The sequence below is a fragment of the Choristoneura fumiferana genome, chromosome 27, assembly GCF_025370935.1.
Source record: "Choristoneura fumiferana chromosome 27, NRCan_CFum_1, whole genome shotgun sequence".
NCBI classification, from domain to species: Eukaryota; Metazoa; Arthropoda; class Insecta; order Lepidoptera; family Tortricidae; genus Choristoneura; species Choristoneura fumiferana.
In genome coordinates, this window is record NC_133498.1 from 9,769,084 (window position 1) to 9,792,323 (window position 23,240).

At 40.7% G+C, this 23,240-nt stretch overlaps 1 protein-coding gene across 1 annotated transcript in view; it reads left to right on the plus strand.

Moving 5' to 3' along the window:
- Window positions 1-23,240, plus strand: part of LOC141443256 (talin-2-like) — a gene marked incomplete at its 5' end in the record, with an annotated part of 87,004 nt that overhangs the window by 49,065 nt on the left and 14,699 nt on the right. Inside the window, 15 exon segments of the mRNA XM_074108465.1 lie at window positions 936-1,094; window positions 1,848-2,008; window positions 6,724-6,826; window positions 7,093-7,223; window positions 8,068-8,200; window positions 9,056-9,179; window positions 9,766-9,930; window positions 10,869-11,059; window positions 13,673-15,433; window positions 17,329-17,445; window positions 18,130-18,315; window positions 19,426-19,618; window positions 20,605-20,735; window positions 22,023-22,142; window positions 22,940-23,149. Of these exon segments, the coding sequence (XP_073964566.1) occupies window positions 936-1,094; window positions 1,848-2,008; window positions 6,724-6,826; window positions 7,093-7,223; window positions 8,068-8,200; window positions 9,056-9,179; window positions 9,766-9,930; window positions 10,869-11,059; window positions 13,673-15,433; window positions 17,329-17,445; window positions 18,130-18,315; window positions 19,426-19,618; window positions 20,605-20,735; window positions 22,023-22,142; window positions 22,940-23,149 (3,885 nt within the window).

A 23,240-nucleotide genomic window follows, 5' to 3' on the forward strand; every position in this document is an offset into this window, starting at 1 on the left:
CCATACTTAAAAAACCTCACGCAACAGTGCGCCATCTAGTGAGACAAAAAACGATAGCCCTCATTATGTCAATTCTTATGTCCGACAAAGTCTCATGGATAATAAAGAGATATAGTGATGTACAATTATGCTCAAGCATATTACTGTAACTTTAAGATATCTGTGTAACGCTACCTACACCACGAATGCACCCAGAGCCACATGGGTGGTAGGATCCTCTCATAGACGGGTACACCTGTTGCCATGAGCAAGACACAGACCGGGCCCGAAGGCCCCATTTTTCCGCCGCCTTCCCCAAAGAACCACCCTTACCTCCAGAAAAATGCAATGTTCTTTTCATTTATATCTCAATATTACTAAGAGTATTTCTACTCGTTACTCAGTTGTTACACTTTACAAACACTCACCAAGTTAGGGGGTACTTAAACATCTGCCTAGCACAAACCAACACTTGAATCTCATAATTATAAACCATTTATCCTTTCATTATAACCGTTCGTGTCTCGCATTCATTCTCACCCGTCCAATTTTTAGACTACTGCGTCACTCCTTAGTGTTACCAGTTATTAAAGTTGCGTTCAGAAATCGTTTAAGGTTTACAAATTATCTATTTATTGATGTAGTCTTATTATGTAGTTAATGGTGTGTAATATGTGTTTATAACGGTCCGTGGGTTGCCGACGGTGCTTGCTGAAAATCAGCGCTGGGGTGTTCTTAACGCTTCAGCATTATGCTGAGCCAGTGTCCGATTCACAACCGCAATGACACATACCTTTGTGTTGTTTTTTTGTACCTAATAATATTGTTGTCTTGTGTTGTGAATAAATGTATTTTCTTTCTTCCTTTCTTTCTTTCTTTAAGGAAGTCACCAATAATTCTTATTCGCGACACTCACTCTTTCAAACAGCATCAACGAACGCAACAACTGCTTCCAGGTGTCATACTGCGAGCCGTTGGTGTCAGCGACGGTCGGCGCGGTGTCCAACATGACGTCATCGTCATCTTCCGGCGAGCTGTTGGAGCACGCGCGCACCGTGCTCGAGACACTGGCTCTGGTCACGCAGGCCTCCGCCCAGGCTGCCGGGAACCCCAACGTGAGTTGCTGTGACATTGGGCTCCATTGGGCCCATTCCAGGGCAGGCTGTTGTATGCGCCGCTAGCGCTGTATGTTGTGACAGTCTTCACCGCCCCGGACACCGACGTGGAAATACCGACCCTGTTCGTTTAAATGAACATTGAAAGCCATGTCACTAAATATCAGCCAGGTATGCATCGTACCGCAATGATGAATCCCGACCAGATAATTACCGGCATGTCGATACTGACCCTGTTATTGTAATAATTCTAGTAGAAAATAACTTAGTTTAGTTGTGTTCGCTATTGTACCCAACTAATGAGACTGTAAAAACGTTTCGGTAATAATTGCCTTCTGATAATCATATATCTGATAGTCATACCGGGTTGATATTGCGTGCAATACAACTCTTCACTGAATACCAACACGTAATAAAATTACATAAAAGGTATATAGACATTTTCCAAAGTAAACAAAAGGCAATACATAATCATAAATATTTATTGTTATAACGACTACAAAATATGGTTAAATAGACAATTCAAAACGTGACCGTAAATCTACCAGATGAATGGCTACAACATTTATGTTTTTATTTTCTTAGTGTTACAATAGTTATTTGTACAACGAGAAAGCAAAGTTGTTTTATGTGCGAGTGTTGATTTTAACCCCCGAGTAAGCGAAGGACTCTAGGTTCTAATTGAATAACGAGCGTAGCGAGTTGTTCTACGTCAGCAAAAATGAATGTTCTACTCTTTTCTTTTTGGTGTAGGCCGTGAACGCGCACCGCAACGTGGACGCGCAGAGCCAGCTGTGTCGCGCCGCGCTCACCGAGCTGCTGGACTGCGCACGCGCACTCAGCACGCAGCGCGGCGCCGTCGGCCCGCTGCTGGACGCGCTGGCCCGTTCCATGTGCAAGCTGACTCCTAGCAGGTGAATACAGTCTATCAGGACAGGGCTGCGGCTGACTCAACCATTAGGCAGAGCAGGCAACTGCCCAGAGGCCCCGCGCGCGCACTAATTCAATTGAAAATGTTTTTTAGTGTGTTCATTTAATTGGAAATATTGTATCCTCAAAGACAATAGATATTACTAGCTGTTGCCTGCGACTCTGTCCGCGTAGTTCGTTTATCGCTATCCCGCAGGAACTGTGTAATTTTACAAGATAAAAACTATCCTATGTCCTTCCCCGGAACTGAAACTATCTGTGTAAACAACAAACAACAAACTTTCACTTTTTTGTCACTTCAAACTCGTTCGCCTACGCAATTTTTCCTGAGTCTAAACCTGGGCCTAAGGTCAATGTTTACAGTCATCAAAGGTTCTATGTATAGCGGGTTAGGTCACCGGCTCTCGAGCGCTGGCGCACCGCCAACGGTCGGCCTTATCTCGCGGTATTCTTAGATATATGACCTAAGCTATTTATTGAGAGTTCATCAATTTTATCATTGAATTCGTTCGAGCAAATCATTAGGTTTAGTTGTTCAATAGGAAATGTACACGGCGTTGCAAATAAAATACAAAATAGGGGATTACCGTCAAAAAAAATCAGTTAATTGTGCATGGATATGCAAACTTTATTTCAGTAAAATTAAAGAGTAAACTACGCTGAATGTTTATTATACATTTTACCTAATATCTACGCAATGACCAAGAGCTTTAAAATGGGTTCTGTTCCCATGTATTTGCAAAAAAAAACCTTTTAAATTTTAGTGGGTATCCATAAAAAGTTGCTTTCATATTTCTTTCTAAAACCGCATTTCCCGCTACTATAAAACCCGGTGCTGGGTACAGGCCTCCTCTTAGAATGAAAGGGTTGACGCTTTAGTTCTCACGCGGCTTTCATTATTAACTAACCGCTGAATTAAACTGATTATTATGTCATTCAGATGCTTTTGGCAAGACGCGAACACTGCACGACGTAATCAAAATTATATTAAACCGGGTCTCCACCGAGCGAGCCGCCTCGCGAGGCAAGCGCGCATGACGCACGATTCTGTTCGACGCAGGGCTCAAGATCACACCGAAAATGGCTGCCGCGCGAGGCGGCGGGCTCAGCGCTCAGTGGAAACCCGGCTTTACTGTTGCGTGATCAGGATAAAATCTCGAAATACTATATGCTGAAAGTCATGAAATTTGACACGGTTGTGTATAATGCAACGTCAATAAATACCACGACGGAATTTTTGGCAATTCATTTTGTGTCCTTCCTTTAGTGTTTGAAACCACTGGCATTGAACCTTGCAGTAGTAAAATAATTTCTTGTTGTACAGTCGCCATCAGATATATGATAGCGGCCAAGGTACTCAAATATTTCCGAGCAGCATTAAATTTCAATATATTAGTTACGATAGATAAGGTCTATAATATCGGACCATATAATTCGCCATAAATTTGGGAGCAGCGACTTTTCAATTAATTCGTGACATACAATAAGATAAATATATCGTAACAAACAGATCGTCAATGGTATCGAAGCAGTCAGGGTGGTCATAAAGATCGGATCATTTATGGAAAATGTACCTTAAGTTTGTGTAATACATTTAAAATAGTTAAGATTGGACTCATGAAAATAGGTTTCAGACAGGCATTGATACTATATGTTATCATTAATTTAAATTTAGAACGAAATGGTTTGTTGTGGCATTCATCGAAAAGAGTGTGTGTGGATTTGTCATCGTGACAAATATATTTCCGTCTTTTTCGAATTAGACAATTTTTTTTTAACAAAACTAAATGCCTTAAAAACGTTGTTTCGACGCAATGTCAAAATTGGCGGGCGTAGAATGAGTAGCTTAATTTCGTCAAATTATGTCAGATACTTTATGGCGTAATTGATAGTCCCTTGACTATTAAAGCACAAAGTCATGGGTTCAAATCTGATGCAAGTAAATACGTGAATTGTGTTTCTCTTTTTTGATTTCTTTGGATGTAAATAACATTATTATTATTATACTGGCAGCTATTATACTAGCTATTTTATTCAACCCAGAGAAGTTAAAGTTTTTTAGTAGTTAGGTATCTAGGTAGTAATAGTAGTAGTAGTAAAACACTTTATTGTACAACAAAAGAAAATACAACTGATTAAATTACAAAGAAAAAATATTACAAATGCAAACTTAATTGTTGTTGGTAGATACTTAAATGATTAGTATAGGTATCTTATATCTATCACGTTTGAATTGTTGATCAAGTACTAGAACCTACTTGGTAATTATCTTTCACGTGCGAACTCTTTTAACGCGTGTAGTCCTACTTCAAACTGCGTTCGATATTTGATTTCTTCAGTTTTCTTGGTTTTCTATATTCTTGACGTTGACAATTTCCTGCAATTGTTATCCTCGTACTATTTTATCGAAAGTAGACTGCAAAAATTGTTATTTTAATCTTAAACAATTTTGCCCAAGACCATGATACCCTATCGCGTAGATACTGAAATAAAAAAGAAAATTATACAATTGCGGAATGATGGTCTGCCTATAACAGACGTAGCTAATGAAGTCGGAGTTTCAGTAAGTATTGTTTACTACACTATACATACTTACATGATTTAAATGCAAAGGTTATTACGATAATGATTTAATAAATTAAAATTTTATTTCAGAGAAACACCGTGTATCGATGGCTGGAAAGATGGCAGCAAGAAGGAGCTTTGTCGAATCACGTATCTTTTGGACGTCCGCGTTCTACGACACGGCGTCAGGACATGAATATTATAAATCAAGCTCGTGAAGGGGAGCTGGTAGAAATTACAGGTCGTATGAATGCGGTGGATTACAAAGAAATACTTGAGGAGTCGTTTTTGCCTACTGCCCAAGTATTTTACCCCAATGAGCATATAACATTCATGCAAGACAACAGCTCGGTGCATAATGCTCGCTTGGTTCAGGGATGGATTAATGATCACAGAGATGAGCTGACTCGCATAAAAATGCCTGCAAAGAGCCCCGATCTCAACCCCATAGAAAATCTATGGGGTAAAATGGTGCAAGAGTGGGACGGAAACCAGTGTCGCACCAAAGATGCTTTAAGACGCCACGCTCTCAACGTTTGGGAGTCTTTTAGAGGGCGAAACGTGTGTGAAAATCTGGTCGGCTCAATGCGAAGACGATTGCAAGCTGTATTAAACGCCGAGGGAAGTTACACGAAGTACTAACGTTTTTACAGGCTGAAGAAAAGTAGTTTTATTTAGTTTACGGGTAGTGAAACACGTATTAAAAGGTTATTTTAATGGTATAAGTAAATAGTGTTTGTGTTTGATTCTTAAAATAAAAGTATTTTCTACTAAATCATTATTTTATTTATATTAAGTTTTTATATTAATATGAATACTATCAATTGATACAGTTTTCGAGAATGCTGCTTGAAATTATCTCATGTGTCTAAGAAACTCACTTGCTCACCCATAATAGTCGTCAAAATCATCCTTGACATTGACAACTTAAGTCAATAGAACTCAAGTAGATAGTAACGAATTCAAATGTTCCGATCTTTATGACCACCCTGACTGCTTCGATACCATTGACGATCTGTTTGTTACGATATATTTATCTTATTGTATGTCACGAATTAATTGAAAAGTCGCTGCTCCCAAATTTATGGCGAATTATATGGTCCGATATTATAGACCTTATCTATCGTAACTAATATATTGAAATTTAATGCTGCTCCGAAATATTTGAGTACCTTGGCCGCTACCATATATCTGATGGCGACTGTACTGTCTGTCTGTTTTCAGTTACACGTTTAGTGGGTCACGTGACTCTTTTAGCGGTATAGCCTGTTATCCGCGACTTCGTCTACGTAGAATTACTATCCCACGGGAACTATGCAATTTTGCTGGGATAAAAACCATCTATATCATATGTCCTTCCCCGGGGCTCTTAACTAGCTGTATACCGAATTTCATGATGAGGTAACAAACATACCAAACATACAGACTTACAAAATTTTGCATTTATATTATTAGTGCTATTTTTCCTCATTAGCACAATTTCTCTAATATCCAACCGATGTGCAGTATTAACCAGTCAGTGAGTGAATCAGCTGCGTGGCAGACGCTCTGCTCAGTGTTTACTATTCGCGCAAGATGGCCGCGCCAAGCTCGAGGTCAATAGCCTTTACTGCTACGGGAATACGGTCAAGTGTATAGAAAGTATAGATGTGTCACCACGCTACATTGTAGCTAAATAAGAAAATGGAACCGGACCTTTCTTGTAAATCTTCTTTAGAACACTTCTGTCTTCTCTTTCATGTGTTCAATTTTGCTTTCACAAACTTTTCTGACGGTCACAAATTATTATTTCACAAATTTTCTCATTTATATTATTAGTAAAATTTTCTAGATAGAGAGTGTGGTTTCTCGATCTCAAACTCTCAGTGCTTTTAAAAGAAACAAGGTAAATAATATGGAACATGCTTTTAAATAAAGGCTCTGAATCGTGCATATGAATCGTAATACCGAAACTAGCTATCTCATTTCAGTACGATTTTTTAATTCTAGTAAAAAAATATACCAAATATCGTTAAATGATGTTTCGTGCTTCTTATGTCACATATTATTACATACACACATAACAAGGTTCAAGGACTTGACTCAAAAGATCATATTCTTTGAAAATGCTGATTGATGATTCGACTTGTTGCAGGTTGTCTTTGGTGGGTTCGTACGATGAGACGGACTCGTTCGTGGACTACCAGACGCGCATGGTCGGCGTCGCGAAGGAGATAGCGCGACTCGCCATGGACATGGTGAGTTTCACCGCTTTTACTGCTGCTTCCCATAGACCGCTCTTTTGAGGTGCAGTGGGAATGTAACTTTTGTTCTTATTTGTTTTTAACTCCCGACGAAAAGAAATGGGTGAACTAGAAACAATTAGGTACTTTGCTCACCCGCGACCTTATGGTAATTATTTTTAGTTAATTGATATGGAACTCCGTAAAGTAACAATTGCCGAATGCCAATGGCAACGCCAATTTTACTTTTTTTATATTAATTTACGTGTTATTTCTATTAGACGGCGAAATCTGTGACAGACGCCAGCAGACTGGTGGTGCTTGGCAACGAGCTCTGTCTGAAGTACGAGCAACTGGCCCAGGACAGCGTCGGCGCGTCTGCCACGACGCCTAACGCCGACGTCGCCAACAGGTAACTGCAGCTTACCGATCACCATCATCATCATCCCAGCTTATGTACCATTGCTGGGCACAGATCTCCTCTCAGAATGAGCCCAGTGCGGATTGGGAACTTCACACGCTCCATTTAATTGCTTCACAGGTCTCCTCATGATATTTTCTTCGCCGTTAAGCTCGTGGTAAATTTTAAATGTAATTTCGTACATGACTTTTGAAAAACTCAGAGGTGCCGGCCGGGGTTTGAACCCACGGTCCTTTGCTTGATAGGCCATAGGTTAAACCACCAGGCCACCCACCACGGCAGCGTACCAATATCAAATACCAATATGTTTATTCATCATATCAGCTGTAGGACGTCCATAGTTGGACATATGTAGGCCTCCCTCGTAGACCTCCAGTTGCTTCTGTTGGAAGCGGCCTGCATCCCCCTTGAACCCGCGGCTTTAACCAGGTCAGCCGTCCATCTCGTTGGTGGGTGTTCTACGCTGCGCTTTGTTTGAAGCCGTCATACTTTCTGATTTCTTCATACTGACCCATTTGAATTGATCAGCCTGTATTGGGCGTTTTTCCATTAGCCGGGGCCGGGGAAGCAAAAATGTATGAAAATCTATGGCTCGCTCTTTCACTAACCGCCGCCGCTGGGATAGCAAGCTTCCCACTCGGTGCCGGCCCGGCAAAACTGCATGCTGTATATGAATCGTGCTGTAGTCCGTGTCAGTACTGTACCACTCACCGGGCGTAAACAGGCATCGACACCGGCGCAGTGGGAAAACGAAGCCCCGGCGCCGGTGCCGGTGCACGGCCATGCCGGGCCGGCTTATGAAAAAACAGCCATTAACTGTCTTTTTTCCCCACAGCATCCGTGTGGCAGTGGTGGAGCTGGGCGAAGCTGCCTCCGAGCTGATCAAGGAGGGCGGCGAGTGCCGGCTCAGCGGCGGCGGCGACGCGCAGCGACGAGTGGCCGACTGCTCGAGGACTGTCAGCGAGAAGGTAACACCGGCTGTAATAGGTACAGTCACCAGCATTCATATCTGCCACAGCGGAGCGTGCAAAAATATCTGACACGGCCTTCCGGCCCTAGAAATAGAGTCGTATCAGATATGCACGCTTTTTGTGTCAGATATTGGTGCTGGTGACTGTACAAGTACAAATATATTTATGTCTAGTGGTCTAGTCTAGAACTCTGTCAAGTAGCTAATTTAAAGTTCAACAGTCGGGACCCATTCAAATCGTGACCAGCTCAAAAATTGTTGGTATTAGGTCCCTACTGTTGAACTTTAAATTTGCTACTTGACAGAGTTCTAGATCACTAGACTTAAAACACGACTTTTGGTAGAATGCTGTAAAGTCCTAACGTTTACGGCTTCTCTGCGATTCCGCACCGTTTGCGTATTTTATGCAGCGGTGTGGCCGCTCCTTTACTGAGGACGTAATTTAATAAAATGCATCTCGCGCTTTAACTTTGCTGCTATCATTCGACAACGGGTAAGTGAAGTAACATGCGATAATAAGACTTATTTACTTAAATCAAGTATGAGCGGACAGTGATGGTAATTTTGTTTTAAAAACCGGACCTCTGAAGAAAATATAGTTTGGCTAATGGAAGCTGAACCCAGCTATTATTTGAGTGGCAACATTATTCAAATGCCATCGGCAAATAGAGCAAAGAGTATAAGAAAACTGACACTTGAGCTTGTATTATTATCTATTTCTATTCTGTGACTTGTTGAGTTGGTAAGGGAGAAATTTGAAGCAATTCAATATACATTTTGTGTTTTTGAATGTCTTCGTCACGGGGCGAGGCCGCGGGCATAAGCTATCGTCTGATTCCAAGTGTTGTTACAGGTGGTGTCCGTGCTAGCGGCGCTGCAGGCGGGCTCCCGCGGCACGCAGGCGTGCATAGACGCGGCCGCCACCATCGCCGCCATCATCGGGGACCTCGACACCACCATACTGTTCGCCAGCGCCGGTCAGTGGGGGTGGCACCATCATCACCCGACTAATCTAGAAGCTTTTTTGTTAGCACTTGATATCAGAAGATTAAGTTTAAGTTAGCCGGAAGGTTAGAGAGAGAGAGAGAGAGAGAGAGAGACATTTATTTACACATATTCGATACACATAAAAATATATAAGATGGAAAGAATAAAAAATAACATCGAATAGTATAATTAGTAGTATTAGCTGGCAGAAATCCCTTGTTAGGGATTAGCTCGCCTTTGTACTCCTCTCTGCGTTGTATTTTCATTTTTGTGCAATAGACTTACACACACATACAGATACACACTTTAAAGGGTCAATCTACAGGTCAAATGAAGTTAATTTCTCTAAGACACTAGTGGCCTAACTGCTGTTTAAAAGATTATCAAGAGTTAAGATTAGTTAATTAACAGCGCAAAAGTCCTTAATTTATGACGTTTTTCCAAAGTCCATAACTAACCCGTTTTTGATTCACACATATTTAGCAAAAGAAATTTGAACATGTGGAATTGTGGATTTTGTGATGTGTTACGTCAATGTACATACTATAGCTCTAACCCATCTCGTTCTCGCCACAGGCACTCTCCAATCTGAGAAAGAGAACGACACATTCTCTGACCACCGCGAGAACATCCTGAAGACAGCGAAGACGTTGGTGGAAGACACCAAGACCTTAGTGGGGGGTGCGGCCGGCACCCAGGACCAGCTGGCTCACGCTGCTCACAACTCGGTCACCACAATCGGTGAGTATTTTGCACTTTTTTTACCCGACTGCCCGAATGAGGGTTATGTTTTTCGAGCGTGTGTGGGTATGTATGTCCATTTATTTGGTCCTCGCTGCAGCCTAAACGGCTGGACGGATTGTAACATATGAGGTATCATTTGGTTCGTCACAAATGTCGGAGTGACTAGGGAATATTTCAATATGGCGTTTGCGATAAAAAATATGACGAAGGAATAAAAAAAATGGTATTGTAACAATATGGGAATCGAATAAAAGATAATAATTAGCCCATTCTAACCCCCTTATTCATAAACGACAATCAAACCTATTTTAGTTAAAATGCCGCTAAAATTCGTTTGTCCTTATCTGTCATTCGACATTTGTATTTGTTAGAAAGGGACAAAGCATTTGTTAGTTAACATAGGCTTGTTAAGTTTTATGAATAAGGGGGTAAATATATATGGGTTATACCTAATACTTTTAATCTACTATTTTCACAGAAATATCAAAAAAGTATAAAATAAAAAACATTAAATTTAAAAAATCAAAAAACACGACTGCCTTAAAACTAAAAGGAAGAAAATAAGTCTAGTGGTCTAGAACTCTGTCAAGAAGCTCATTTAAGGTTCAACAGTCGGGGCCCATTACTAAGATTTTTTGAGCTGGTTACGATTTGAATGGGTATGGGTGAGTTGGAGTTATTTTACCAGTGTTCACTCGCGTCTGGCTGTAAAGGGCTGTTGATACAATATGGTATGTAGATAGCTGGACGTGTGTAAAAACACATAGGCCACTTTTTATCCCGATATTCCCACGGGATAGGGATAAAAATCTTGAAATTTCAACCGCTGGCTTTAGAGCCGTGAATTTTGGCAGGGTTGTTTACACGATGTAATATACGAAGTTAGTTTAATCCTGGCGGTAAACACTAGTTAAATCTATCTGTAACCCCCGCAGTGCAACTGTGCGAGGTGGTGAAGCAGGGCGCGATGTCGCTGGGGCCGGCGTCGCCGGAGCCGCAGGTGTTGTTGCTGCACGCGGCGCGGGCCGTGTGCGCGGCGCTGAGGGACCTCGCCGCCGCCACCACCGCCGCCAGCGGGAAGCACGTCGCGCACCCGCACATGGAGCAGCTCAAACATGCCGCCAAGGTGAGGGCCCTCCAACTTGGATGTTTAAACAATTATCATACCTTTACGTATGTGGTGTAAATAAAAAGTGCGTCTGGGTCGATCGACTTTTTGTTGTACCTCGTTGCCATGGTTACGTCCTCTGGACAACTATTGTTTAAAACTATGAGTTTCTTTATTCTGTGGTTAAAATTCATCAAGTGTAAATGGGTCATCAACTATTTTACCGACACTTTTGGCGTCTCCTGCGTTACCAAAATTGTCTCTAGCGTTACCAAAAAATCGTACTTCAACAAGATATTTCACGCTTTAATAGGTTGAACTTACGTAGGATGGCATGTATACATGTACACCATCTATTAAATTAAAAAAAACATGTTTACTTACAAAAAACTGCAATTGTTTGAAAAATGTGCGGACAGATTAGTGTGGGTAAAAAAATTTATTGGCCCAAATGTCTGTCGCAATTACAAGCCCATTGTGTTATGGACTATCTCCTAAGCACATTAGTAGCATATATTGTAACAGTTTAATTAAGAAACTCTGTCACTGTTCTCTTAGACAAACGGGATAGAATAACAAACAAAAAAAAGTTGATTGACCCATCTATACTTCGTTTTTTTTAGCGTTAGAAAAATAAGGCACATCAAATAATAACAATTACCAAGGACATTATGATCATTTACATGCTTTTGGTATGTTTTTTTTTAAACGTTTTTGAAGAGAAAGATTCGTCAAGATTGTTTACCCTTTTTCTAATGCTAAAAAAACGAATTAGAAATTTCGCAATGCAATGTTTATCATAACTTATTTCCCACCGAAACAAAAAAAAACTGTTATTTTTAAATGGTGATCCTATGGAAAACTGTATGTTTCGTTAGATTTGTTTTATAACAATCCTGAACAATTAATGGATTCAGAGAAAAAAAGAGTTATGACAAGCAATGCATTATGATTTTCAACAATAATGTGAGACAATATGGACCCGTTAATAAAATTGTACATATAGATGTATAGTGTTTTGAACTTGTCCCGGGACTTAATCATGCAATTATAAATTTATATCAATGACGACTCTAACGACAGGATAGCCAAGTGGCTAGAGAACCTGACTACGAAGCCTGAGGTTCCGGGTTCGATCCCTGTTCGGGGCAGATACCTATGAATAATACGAATGTTGCTCTCGAGTCTTGGACGTTTAGTATGTATTTATATCTAGGGCCATGCACGAAGACGCGTCATTTTGACAAAATTAGACATTGTAATAAGTACCACGGCACGCGTCATCGTGAATGACTCTACCTATAATTATGTACTTATCTATATGAATATGTTTATCCGTTACGTAGTATTCATTGTACAAGCTTTGCTTAATGTCTAACTACGTAAATTAGTGTCAATTGGTACATGATAATTATTGGACAGACGGACTAACTGACAAACAACGCACAGCCTAAGCCACTGGAGCTAGGTATAAATTTTCATACCAATGTATGGTGAATTGTGTTGATCTACACTAATTTTTTGTAACATCTTTTGTACCATGATTCGAGCAAATTAAACTTTAAACTAGAGACCTACCCCCTTTTTCACCATCATTGAATAAATTTATCCGTCAAATAAAATTAGTCATTGGGTGGTGAAACTGAAACAATGAAAGGGAAATCTAAACATGATCCCCAGTTGTCAGAACTCTGGCAGAACTCCCTCGTGGAATAATATAGCTGTCAGCTCTTTAAATCCAAATTGTTAAAATCATCTCGATGTTTCGGCTATATCGCTGCGGCCGTGGCACGAGTAGAACAACGTTTTGCGTGAATAAGTCCCGGGGTTTTTGTAATTATTATTGTAGTGGGTTTAAAAAATAATAACTTTCGGCTTCGGCGTAGTTGTGTTTGAAGTGAAAAAACAGAAAGGGTTCGATTCCCTGGTTTGTTTAAAAGGTATCTTTAATGTGGGATTAGTTTTAACTAATAATTAAAACGGTGTAATGGTTTTGGTGTAGTTTTTTTTTGTTTTGGTTTATTTTGGGATAATGTGTGTGTATATTGTTCACGTCTCAATATTGGACTTTTATCGGCGAATGGAAAAATCCGTGACGTCGCAATATCCTTGCGGCTTACACGGGTACGGGTTCGAATCCCGAAGTATTCACGTTTTTTTTTCTATTTTTATTATTAACTTTAACTTTGAAATCAATGGGCTTCTAAGGATTACTAAAATTGAATATAAGAGATCGTTGTTATATGCAATTCGTGAAATGTCAAAGTACAAGACAGAGTTAGCGGCGAAAATAGAGACAGACGATGATGTGAGTTTACCGTCTATCGGGGTTACTGTTCGAGCGTTTGCTCCTAATCATTTTCGTGGTCATTTTTCTGTCAAAATAGCAAAACATTCTGAAACAGCTTCAGCTATCTGTTTAAAGTACAGTAAAACAAAATAACCGTAAAAAAGTGACCACGAAAGTGAACGCTCAAAGAATGACCAATCTCTATTCCAGATTAATAGATCTCATAGTCAAGAGATTAGCTCTCAATTTTGATGGCTTAAAAAAGTATAATGAAGCTTTGGTGTATTGTCTAAAGACCTTACTGTCTGCACCGAAGCCCTAACCTGCCCTGTTTCCGCTAGCGCCTCTCCGACAAGCGCTGGAGCCTCCCCGCCCGCGCCGCCACCCTCCCCTCCAAGCGCCGCTCGCTCACACTCAAGCATGAGTACAACTCAGCTGACTCAGAAACCGACCTGTTCCAATCTGACCAGGAAGAAGAACTCCTCAAACTCCTAGACTATAGCAGCCAAGACGATGACGTATCCCCTTCAGTCTTCCACGATAACTGTGAAGAAATCATAGCATTCATAGAAGGACTGATGAAGAATGTTGTTAAGAGAAAGGTCAATGAAGACCTGAATCTTAGATATAATTTGGCAGCGAGGAACAGTCTAGTCGATATGGATTGGAGAGTGCTCAAATATGGAGAAAACATCCTGCTAGGTGAAGTGAGGGAACTGGTGGATCTGCTCGTTGATTTAGATGAGAAGGCGGAAGGTGATAGGAAAATGAAGATCACACTCAGATTGAGAGCTAATGATGACTTGGATAATGAAATGAAGAGACTCTCTCAGGTCATTGAAGATATGGACTCTGAAGTAGAAACTGATGTTAAAGAAGTAACGACTATACAGTCCATACAGACTGCGCCTAAACCTAAAGTAGTAGAGAGACTAAAGAGTCCAGTGTTTAAAATTAGAAAAGTGAAGCCAGTCAATCTTAATGACGAGAGCCCTAGTCCTGAAGCTAGCCCTGAAAGACAAAAAGGTTCTACTGAAATGATAGTAGCGCCAGAAGTAGTACATAAAGATGTCAGAGTAATATTTCAGAAATTGTTAAACGATGATTCTGAATGGTGGAAAGCGATTGCTAAAAGGAATATTGATAAAATGGAGGAAACTAGACGTGAATTGGAGAGGTTCAGTGGACATGAATTAGTACTTGGCGAATTCCAGAATGAAATAGACAAATACGAGAAAGAGAAGAAAACGTTGCAGACGTTTATCGATGAAGTCGATAAATCTAAAGCTGTGAAAAAGGATCTAGAGTATGATAAAAAGTACGAAGATATGGTTCTGAAACTGATAGAATTCGCTAAGAAAGATTTCATTTACAAAGGTTTTGATCCTATCATAGAAAAATTAAAAGCGCTATCCAATATTCAAATAAAAGGTCGCAAAAAGAAACTTAACATTAATGAAATCGTCAACATTTACACTCAAATAGACGTAACAAAATATACATACGAAGAGCTCTGTCTTTTAGAGAGATATTATAAAGAAATTATACGAAAATATAAACTGGAGACATATGATAAAGAGAATATTATGAGAGACGATAGGTCGCCTAGTTTGCCTCGGGAAGAGACACAATCCGCTCCGCCTTCCTACAACAGAAACGTGATCCTAAATGTGCATTCCAGCCAAAATCTGACAAAGAACATAAACCACTACGGCAGTTCAACCATAATAAACGGGAACTCACTAAAACGATCCAAAACAAACAACAACAATTCTAGAAACAGCATTGAAATCTTCGATCTCACTCGCACCTATCCAGAAGAATATTACGCCAACAACTGGTGGTCAATTTACGAAGACATATTAAAGAATAGGGAACACCAATTCGGCTCCATCGACAACTGGTGGAATTTCTACGAAGCCATATTAAACAAAGAAGACGCATCTGATGAGGAGCTGAGGAGAATAAGAGCTGTCGTGGAATACAGGAACAGGTTGAGAAAACCCAGCAGCAGGATGGAGGAACAGATGCGTATGCTGGAGGATATGAGGAGTCACAGCTTCAAGGAGACGGAGGACGTCGCGCTGGACAATAAAGAATCGGTCAGAGTTGAGACTAACGCATGGCCTTTGGGTCGCATCGATGTCGTGCATAATAATTTACTATTGTTAAACTCGTGTCCGAAACATAGACAGGCGGTAGAGATTACAGTTAGATTACAGAGCATTACAGTTAACACCAATAACAGGTTACATTATCAGCTATTAACGTAGGCTTTATTTTATCCCGGAAACGTGCAAAGTTCCCACGGGAAACAGACTAAATTTGGACGACAGCGCATGTCCTACTTATATTTGTAAATGTAAAAGTTTGTGAAGATGTTTCTTATGCAATAACTTCTGAACTGATTTAGATAAAACTTGATATGGACCATGGATAGTTTTATTCTAGAAATAGTTCCATAGTTCCCGCAGAACAGTGATAAATTAATTCTTTGCAGACGATATCGCAAGCAAGAGCTACTTTAAAATAAATAAGCAATCTTTCAATCGGCACTGAGATCAACTTCAATAGTCAATCAATAGTTTCCTTAAGTTAAACTTACTGTATAATTATTACTTAAGTCTTATCTAACGTTTAGATGCTCTCTACGTTTCGGACACAAGTTCTTCACTTCTTCCTGTCACTTCCAGGTCTTGTGTCATTTAGAAATGTGTTTAGTCTTGTTGTGGTGTGGCATGACCTTTACCCTAGCCTAGTGGAGACCGTTTGCTTTCACACAGCTTCCAAGGGTCAATCAAGACCGCGCCAACAAAAGGATAGATACATTTGGAAATGTGCTCCAACTAGTGGCTTAGACACGACATTTATGGGGTAGTTTTTTTTTTTAGAGGAACTAAACACATTTCAAACCTCATCTCATGGTACCGGACTACAAGCTTTGCTTGTCATCCAGTGAATAACTAAAAAACCACAAGCTTTCATTATATCACAAGCAATAAAAAGTCCAATATTGATGCAAAAGCTTCGTATATTTATTTATATGTATTGTTATATCATGGTGTTGAAAGCTTATGGGTTTCAGCTATGGCATGGTGCTTGTTTTCATCCTAAACAGAAGTAGTTGCAACCCTAAGCTTTGAATATTAATATTGAGTCATTGCCGGAACACTGGGGTTTTTTTCGCGATTGGTATCACCGCATCCTCTTTTTCTGTGGCGACGCCTCGGTTTTGTGAGTGATTTGACAAATTAAATATATTGTTATGTGACTTTTGTGGATGGTATAGCATTGTCAGAGGTTTTCAATCGTTCACTAAGGCTGTCTGTCTACTGGAGCGGATCGAGGCAGCGGAGCGGTGTTCGTGATAAAAACCCACCGATAGAATTGCATAAAAGCTCCGCTCCTCTCCAGTGGATAGGCAGTTGGTAACTAGCTTAAAAATGTATGCAAAACAGGAAAGAGGAGCGAGGAAGTTCCACGAATGGAAAAACAGTCCGCAACTCCGCTCCGCAAACCCATCGCTCCGGTGCCTCGCTTCGTTCCAATGGGGCAGCCTTAAGTGCCTCCAGCCTTTATTTCTCATTTTTGCCACAAAAGTGCCGTATTTATTAAAGAATGGCCGATTTCCGCTAAAACCGTTTTTTTTTCACTTGCTTTATTTTAATTTAAAATCAAAATATAATAACAAGTGATTGTGGTTATTTCGAATTTAGCCCATTTCGAGTGTTCAGATTTACTTGAAATTAAGTATTTAATACAGTGTTTGGGCGACCGGGCTTATACTTAAACTCTAAAACTCGCTTTTTCCTAAAGACAAGAGCAAGCTACATCGATTTTTCATAACCTTTAATCGAAAAAATTTGGATGACAATGCAATTACAGTCAACAAGAAGTAGTCAGCAAAAACTTTATTGAGAAATTTAATTTTTCCACGAAATCGCTCACATAATCGAGCCCCTTTCCGTGCTTGGTGACTCCAGCAGCTCTGTTCCAGGTGATGGTGACCAACGTGACCTCGCTGCTGAAGACTGTGAAGGCGGTGGAAGACGAGCACACGCGCGGCACCCGCGCCATTGAGAGCACCATCGAGGCCATCTCGCAGGAGATCGAGGTGAGGCTGGGACACTAATGTGCTACCAGATACGGGTCACACCATTTACCAGCCCGGACAATACCGAGTTTGTATCGGCGTGTGCAGTCGAATCATTCGACTCCTGAGCCACCGTAGAACGTTCTCACAGTAAGTGTCATAATAAATTCCCTTGTCAAGCAACGCGATGTCACTATGACTTTTTCTACGGTAAGGTTCCACAGTGGATCACGATTCAGTTGGTTCGAGTGTACACGAAAAATCGGGTCGGTATTACCCCGGAATACTTCTTTTTAACCGACTTCAAAAAAACAAGGTTCTGTGTTCGACTGCATGTTTTTTTTTTTTATGTGGGTATGTTCACCGATTACTCCGCCGGTTGTAGACCGATTTTCATTTTTTTTTTATTTGAAAGAGTAATTCTGGTGTACTTACAATAAAGAGTCGTTGTTTTGTATTGTATACTCCTGATGTGTGATCTCATTGGCACCAAGTCAAGAATTGATGATGGGATGCAAGGGAAATCGAGGGCAACCCTCAAATTTTATAGGCACACCTATGGCGATTTTGGTATTTTTAGCATCATTACAGTAACAATTCCAAGACTAACTACGCACCAATTGGGGTGGTCGCAAGGAAGAATATAGTGACGTGGCTCACTAAGTAATATACATTAATAAACCTCACCCTCTAATATCCCCTCAGATCCTGATGAACCCCACGCCGCCCAAGAACACGGCGACCCCCGAGGAGCTGATCCGCTGCACGCGCCAGATGACGGTCAGCACGGCCAAGGCGGTGTCCGCCGGGAACAGCTGCAAACAGGACCAGCTCACCGCCGCCGCCAACCTCGGCCGGAAGACTGTCCAGGAGCTGCTGGCCGCCTGCAAGGTAACAGGACACCAGGACCAGAGATCAAAACACAATAATTAATTAAAATTAGACTATTAGGTTAGGTAAGGTTTGTTTTATAGCAATGCTGAACAATTATTGGATTCAGAGAAAAAAGAGTTATGATAAACGATCGTTCTGACAAACATTACGTTCGGACTTCCTGTGGGGCGGAGGCTTAAAGGAGAATTAAACAGCACAAGCGTTGCTTAAAGACTGACAGCCTTATTCATAAAAAGTTAGAGCCTCCTTGAAGGCTCCTTGAAGGCCCGATGCTAAAAAACATGATTCATAAACGTCTGTTAGCCCTAATCAGTCGATCAAGGCTCTGCTAAAGTTAGAGGACCGTAGACCCTCCTTTATCTCCCTGCTAAGTCACAAAATGGCCGCCACAAGTTTGAACAGCTGACTTTGACAAGAGCAAAAAACCATACCGAAGATATTTTTAGTGAAGGGTGAAGTTACGCAAAGATTAAAAAAAATGGAAAATTTATTTTCAGGAATTTGTATTTAAAAATCCTCTAAAATTACTGCTACTTTACTAACAATAAATATGAGAAAAATAAAATTAGGATGATTAACATAATGCGGATCGGAAATGGCGGGAAAACAAACATCTCGCTTTTTTTCCTGCTAATTTGCTGTCACTGCTGTCAATTTTTTTTTTAATTATCGATTAGGCCATTTTTTGTCTTTGATTTGTCAAGGTGGCCAACATAACGCGTCTAATCCGTCTATCAGCAGCTCAACAACTAGCAGACTGCTAGCAAGCGTTTATGAATCATACTTCTTGACAACCGTCTAACAAGCTTAATCAGTCTGCTAAGTAACAGACCGATCAAACCTCAATTAAGGATTTTTTATGAATAAGGCTGTGAATGTATTAATTGAAACACCTTAGTTATAAGTACATTATTAATATTAATATGTAAAACTATACTCCTTACATTCCAATAAGTATGCGAGCCGATATGGACCCCCTTAAATAGCAGAATAAGTTACTTTATTGTCACATACCACCCAAAAACACCGATGTACCTACTTATTCTTTGGAAATAAATATTCTATTCTTAACGATAGTATGTAACTCGCCGTTTAATCTTGGTTCAGGCGGCAGCGTTCACGGCGGAAACGGAGGAGCTTCGCTTGCGCACGCTGGAGTCCGGGCGCGAGGCCGCCGCCGCGTACCGCGCGCTGCTGCAGGCGGTGCTGTCCGGCTCCGGCAAGCGCATGCTGCCGGACCTGTCGCGCCGGGTCGCCGCCGCCGTCGCTGACATCATCGCCGCCGCGGACCTGCTCAAAGGTGACGCGTCACGCCTAGGAGCTCCAAGTCTTTATAATTCATCATCAGGGCACTACAGTAATCGCTCACCCACTGTTTGATAGCGGACAGAAAACACGGTTTGTGTACACCGTGTGTACAAACCACTGTGTGTGTTGCACACAGACAGAACATTTAATAAATTATCGAAAACTATGATTAAGTTCAAGCCCTGCGAAGCAATTCAATGGTGTGTGTGAAGTTCCCAATCCGCACTGGGGCCGCGTGGGAACTTCGGGCCAAGCCTTCTCATTCTGGGAGGCGGACTGTGCCCAGCAGTGGGACGTATATAGGCTGGGATGATGATGATGATTATTATTATTAAGTTAAAAAGCATAAGCGAATTTGAGCAAGCTTTGAGAAATTATTTAATATCAAAAGCTTACTATTCAATTCAAGAGTATTTAAATGACACTCATAATTTAGATTAGAATATTATGTATATAAGTAGTTACTATTATAAATGCAAAAACATGTCGCACTATAAATTGTATGTAAACCATCTTCTTTGTACCATGTTTGAGCAAATAAATGACCGATTACTGATTACATATTAAAAAAAAACTTTACTCATTATAACCTACCTAAACTAAAATGGCATTACATTGCCATGTTAATTATTATTATTTTAAAATTCTAAAGTATAATTGTTTAATTAATTAATGTGTAATTAATTAAGTCAAACTTGTAACTAAAAATTATCTCAAGAAGCTGAGATATGAGGTGCATAGGGGAAATTCGTATCTGTACCGTTGACCAGCAGTGGTGTAGCGGTATAGCACGCGGTACGGAATACCGAGGACCTGGGCTCGATTCCCAGTGCTGGTCTTATTTTTCTGGGTTTTTCTGTGCATCTATATTTCAGTTTGTATTTAATAATTATCTCGTTAGTGTAATAAACACATGGAACACAAACAACTGCCACGGTAATGCAACGCTCTGATCGCTAATCTCCCGTTGTCCGGCAGGCTCGGACTGGGTGGACCCCGACGACCCGACCATAATAGCGGAGCACGAGCTGCTCGGCGCGGCCGCCTCCATCGACGCGGCCGCCAAGAAGCTGGAGTCGCTGCGTCCCAGGAAGACCATGAAAGTGCAGGTCAGTTCGCACCGACACTAGCGTACACTTGCAGCTTCTTTCGCGTAAAACACTCCTCAGATCTTCAGATTCAGATTATAGGTAGAGTCATTCACGATGACGCGTGCCATGGTTCTTATTACAATGACGTTAATGGCTAATTTTGACAAAATCACACGTCTTCGTGGATGGCACTAAGTATAGTTCCCTAGGGATAAGTCCGCTTTGTACGTATTTTTTGTTTAAAGAATGAAAAAAAATGTTTTTTTGTTGGTTTATACTCTTTATTGTACAAAAAGGAAATTCAAAAAGGTTTACAAAAACAATTGCTAAGTACAAAGGCGAACTTAGCTCTGAAGGGATCTCTGCAACGATTAAAGATTATTAGATTAATTTCATTATGCCGTTAGTTCTATATAATGTTTATATGTATTTCAATTTTAAACCTGAAGCATAACAAAGATGATACCAGAAGAAGCCAGAAGACGATAGAATCAAAATGAAGCACATCTGTAACTTCGCTGTATTCAGTTGAGGAATACTTAATTGTGACGTCAGAAGATGCCACTCGGCGCTGAGATATGTTTGATATTCTTGGTTGTTCTGTGTATCACCCGGGAATCAAACATATTACCCAGCGACGGTGGCGGAGCGACTTGCCCGGAATGTTCTAGAAGACATTAAGGCTTAATAGAAGATACTTCAGCGAAGGAAGAAAATTGTGTTTATGCATTTGCGCACATGAATTTCGAAAAACAAGAGGTACGAGGCCGGATTTGAACCCACTATCCGCTGCTTGAGAGCCCATGGGTCAAACCACTAGGCCACCGCGGCTACGGCCTCCGGGCTCTTCTGAGTTTTACGAAATTCATATGCAAAATTATATTTGAAATTTGCTGAGAGCTTTATGGTGAAGGAAAACATTGTGACACACACACACCTGTGAAGCAAATTAGTGAAATGAAATTCCCGATGTGTGTGAATATGCAAGATTTATTTTTCTATTTAATCAAATATATATCTATTGTGACATAGAGAATTGTGGAAGAATTTTTTCATGAGTCACATTTTTCACGAAATCTTTGGTGTTTTACACACATTCATGGTTGGTTTTGTAAGATATTTTTTAATTCACACTTTATTCGTCGCAATGTGTAAATAGGGAATTTGCCATTTGACAATTGGAAGTGAGATATTTACAAAAGTTACAACTCTTACTTGGCGCTTTCATAGTTTTACAAAACGCACTCGCTTCATTGCCGCTTCGAAGGACCCCAATCTAATTGTCTGTCTGTCTGTCTGTGTAAGGAAGCTGATGAGAGCCTCAACTTTGACGAGATGATCCTGGAGGCGGCCAAGTGCATCATCACGGCGACCTCGGCCCTGGTCCGGGCCGCCTCCGCCGCCCAGAGGGAACTCATTGATCAGGTACATTATATCTCACTTAATATTATAAATGCGAAAGTTTAAAAGTGTTTGTTTGTTTGTTACTTCATTACATCTAAACTGCTCGACCTATTTAGATGAAATTCGGTATGCAGATAGTTTGAGTCCCGAGGAAGGACATAGGATAGTTTTTGTCCCGGAAAATTGCATAATCTGAAATGTCTGTAACTATGTCTATATTTTCATAATAATTAGTTGGACAAAAAATTAGCCTAGCATTTCAAAGAGGGAAGGGGTTTGGTTTTAGTTTTCATTGTTATTATTATTTGCCTTTTTTTACTTAAGTATTTTAAGTTTAGGTTAGTTTTATTTAAATTGGGAATATTACTGTAATTTTATCCCGTCAGAGAGCAGCACTAGCACATGTTTTATGTTTTTTGAGTATCTTAAATGTCCGTAGGATGCCGTAATATCATATTATTTAAATTAAAATTTTGGAAATATAGCTCTATCGCTACTATCGATGTAAATATCATGTTATTTTGTTACTAATAAATATGTCTTGCATGATCCATCATGGCGACAAACTATAAAGAGAACTGACGATGTCATGGCGGTTTGTTAACGGTTTGTGCTAGTGTCGCCCCCTGCGCAGAGCTTTGCCTAATCTAATATGATATGTATTCTTTTCTTTTCAATGTTAATAATGTGAAAATCATTTGTCGAATATATCGGATCTTTAAATTAGTAGTGTCTGGAAAATTCAAGACTTGTCACATCCCATATAGAGAAGTTGTTTACGAGTATGACCGTATATGTGTGTGTGTGTGTGTACTCAGGGCAAGGTGGCGCGTCGGCCGACGTCCTCGTCCGACGACGGTCAGTGGTCGGAGGGGCTGGTGTCGGCGGCGCGGCTGGTGGCGGCGGCGGCGCACTCGCTGGTGGAGGCGGCCAACGCGCTCGTGCAGGGCGCCGGCTCCGAGGAGCGCCTCGTGTCCAGCGCCAGGCAGGTCGCCTCCTCCACCGCGCAGCTGCTGGTCGCCTGCAAGGTATCGTCCACCATTATATTAGCCGTAGATTAATGTCGTGGTCTGGAAGTAGCCAATTGCTGGCCGAGTATGAGAATTGAACTGACGAGCT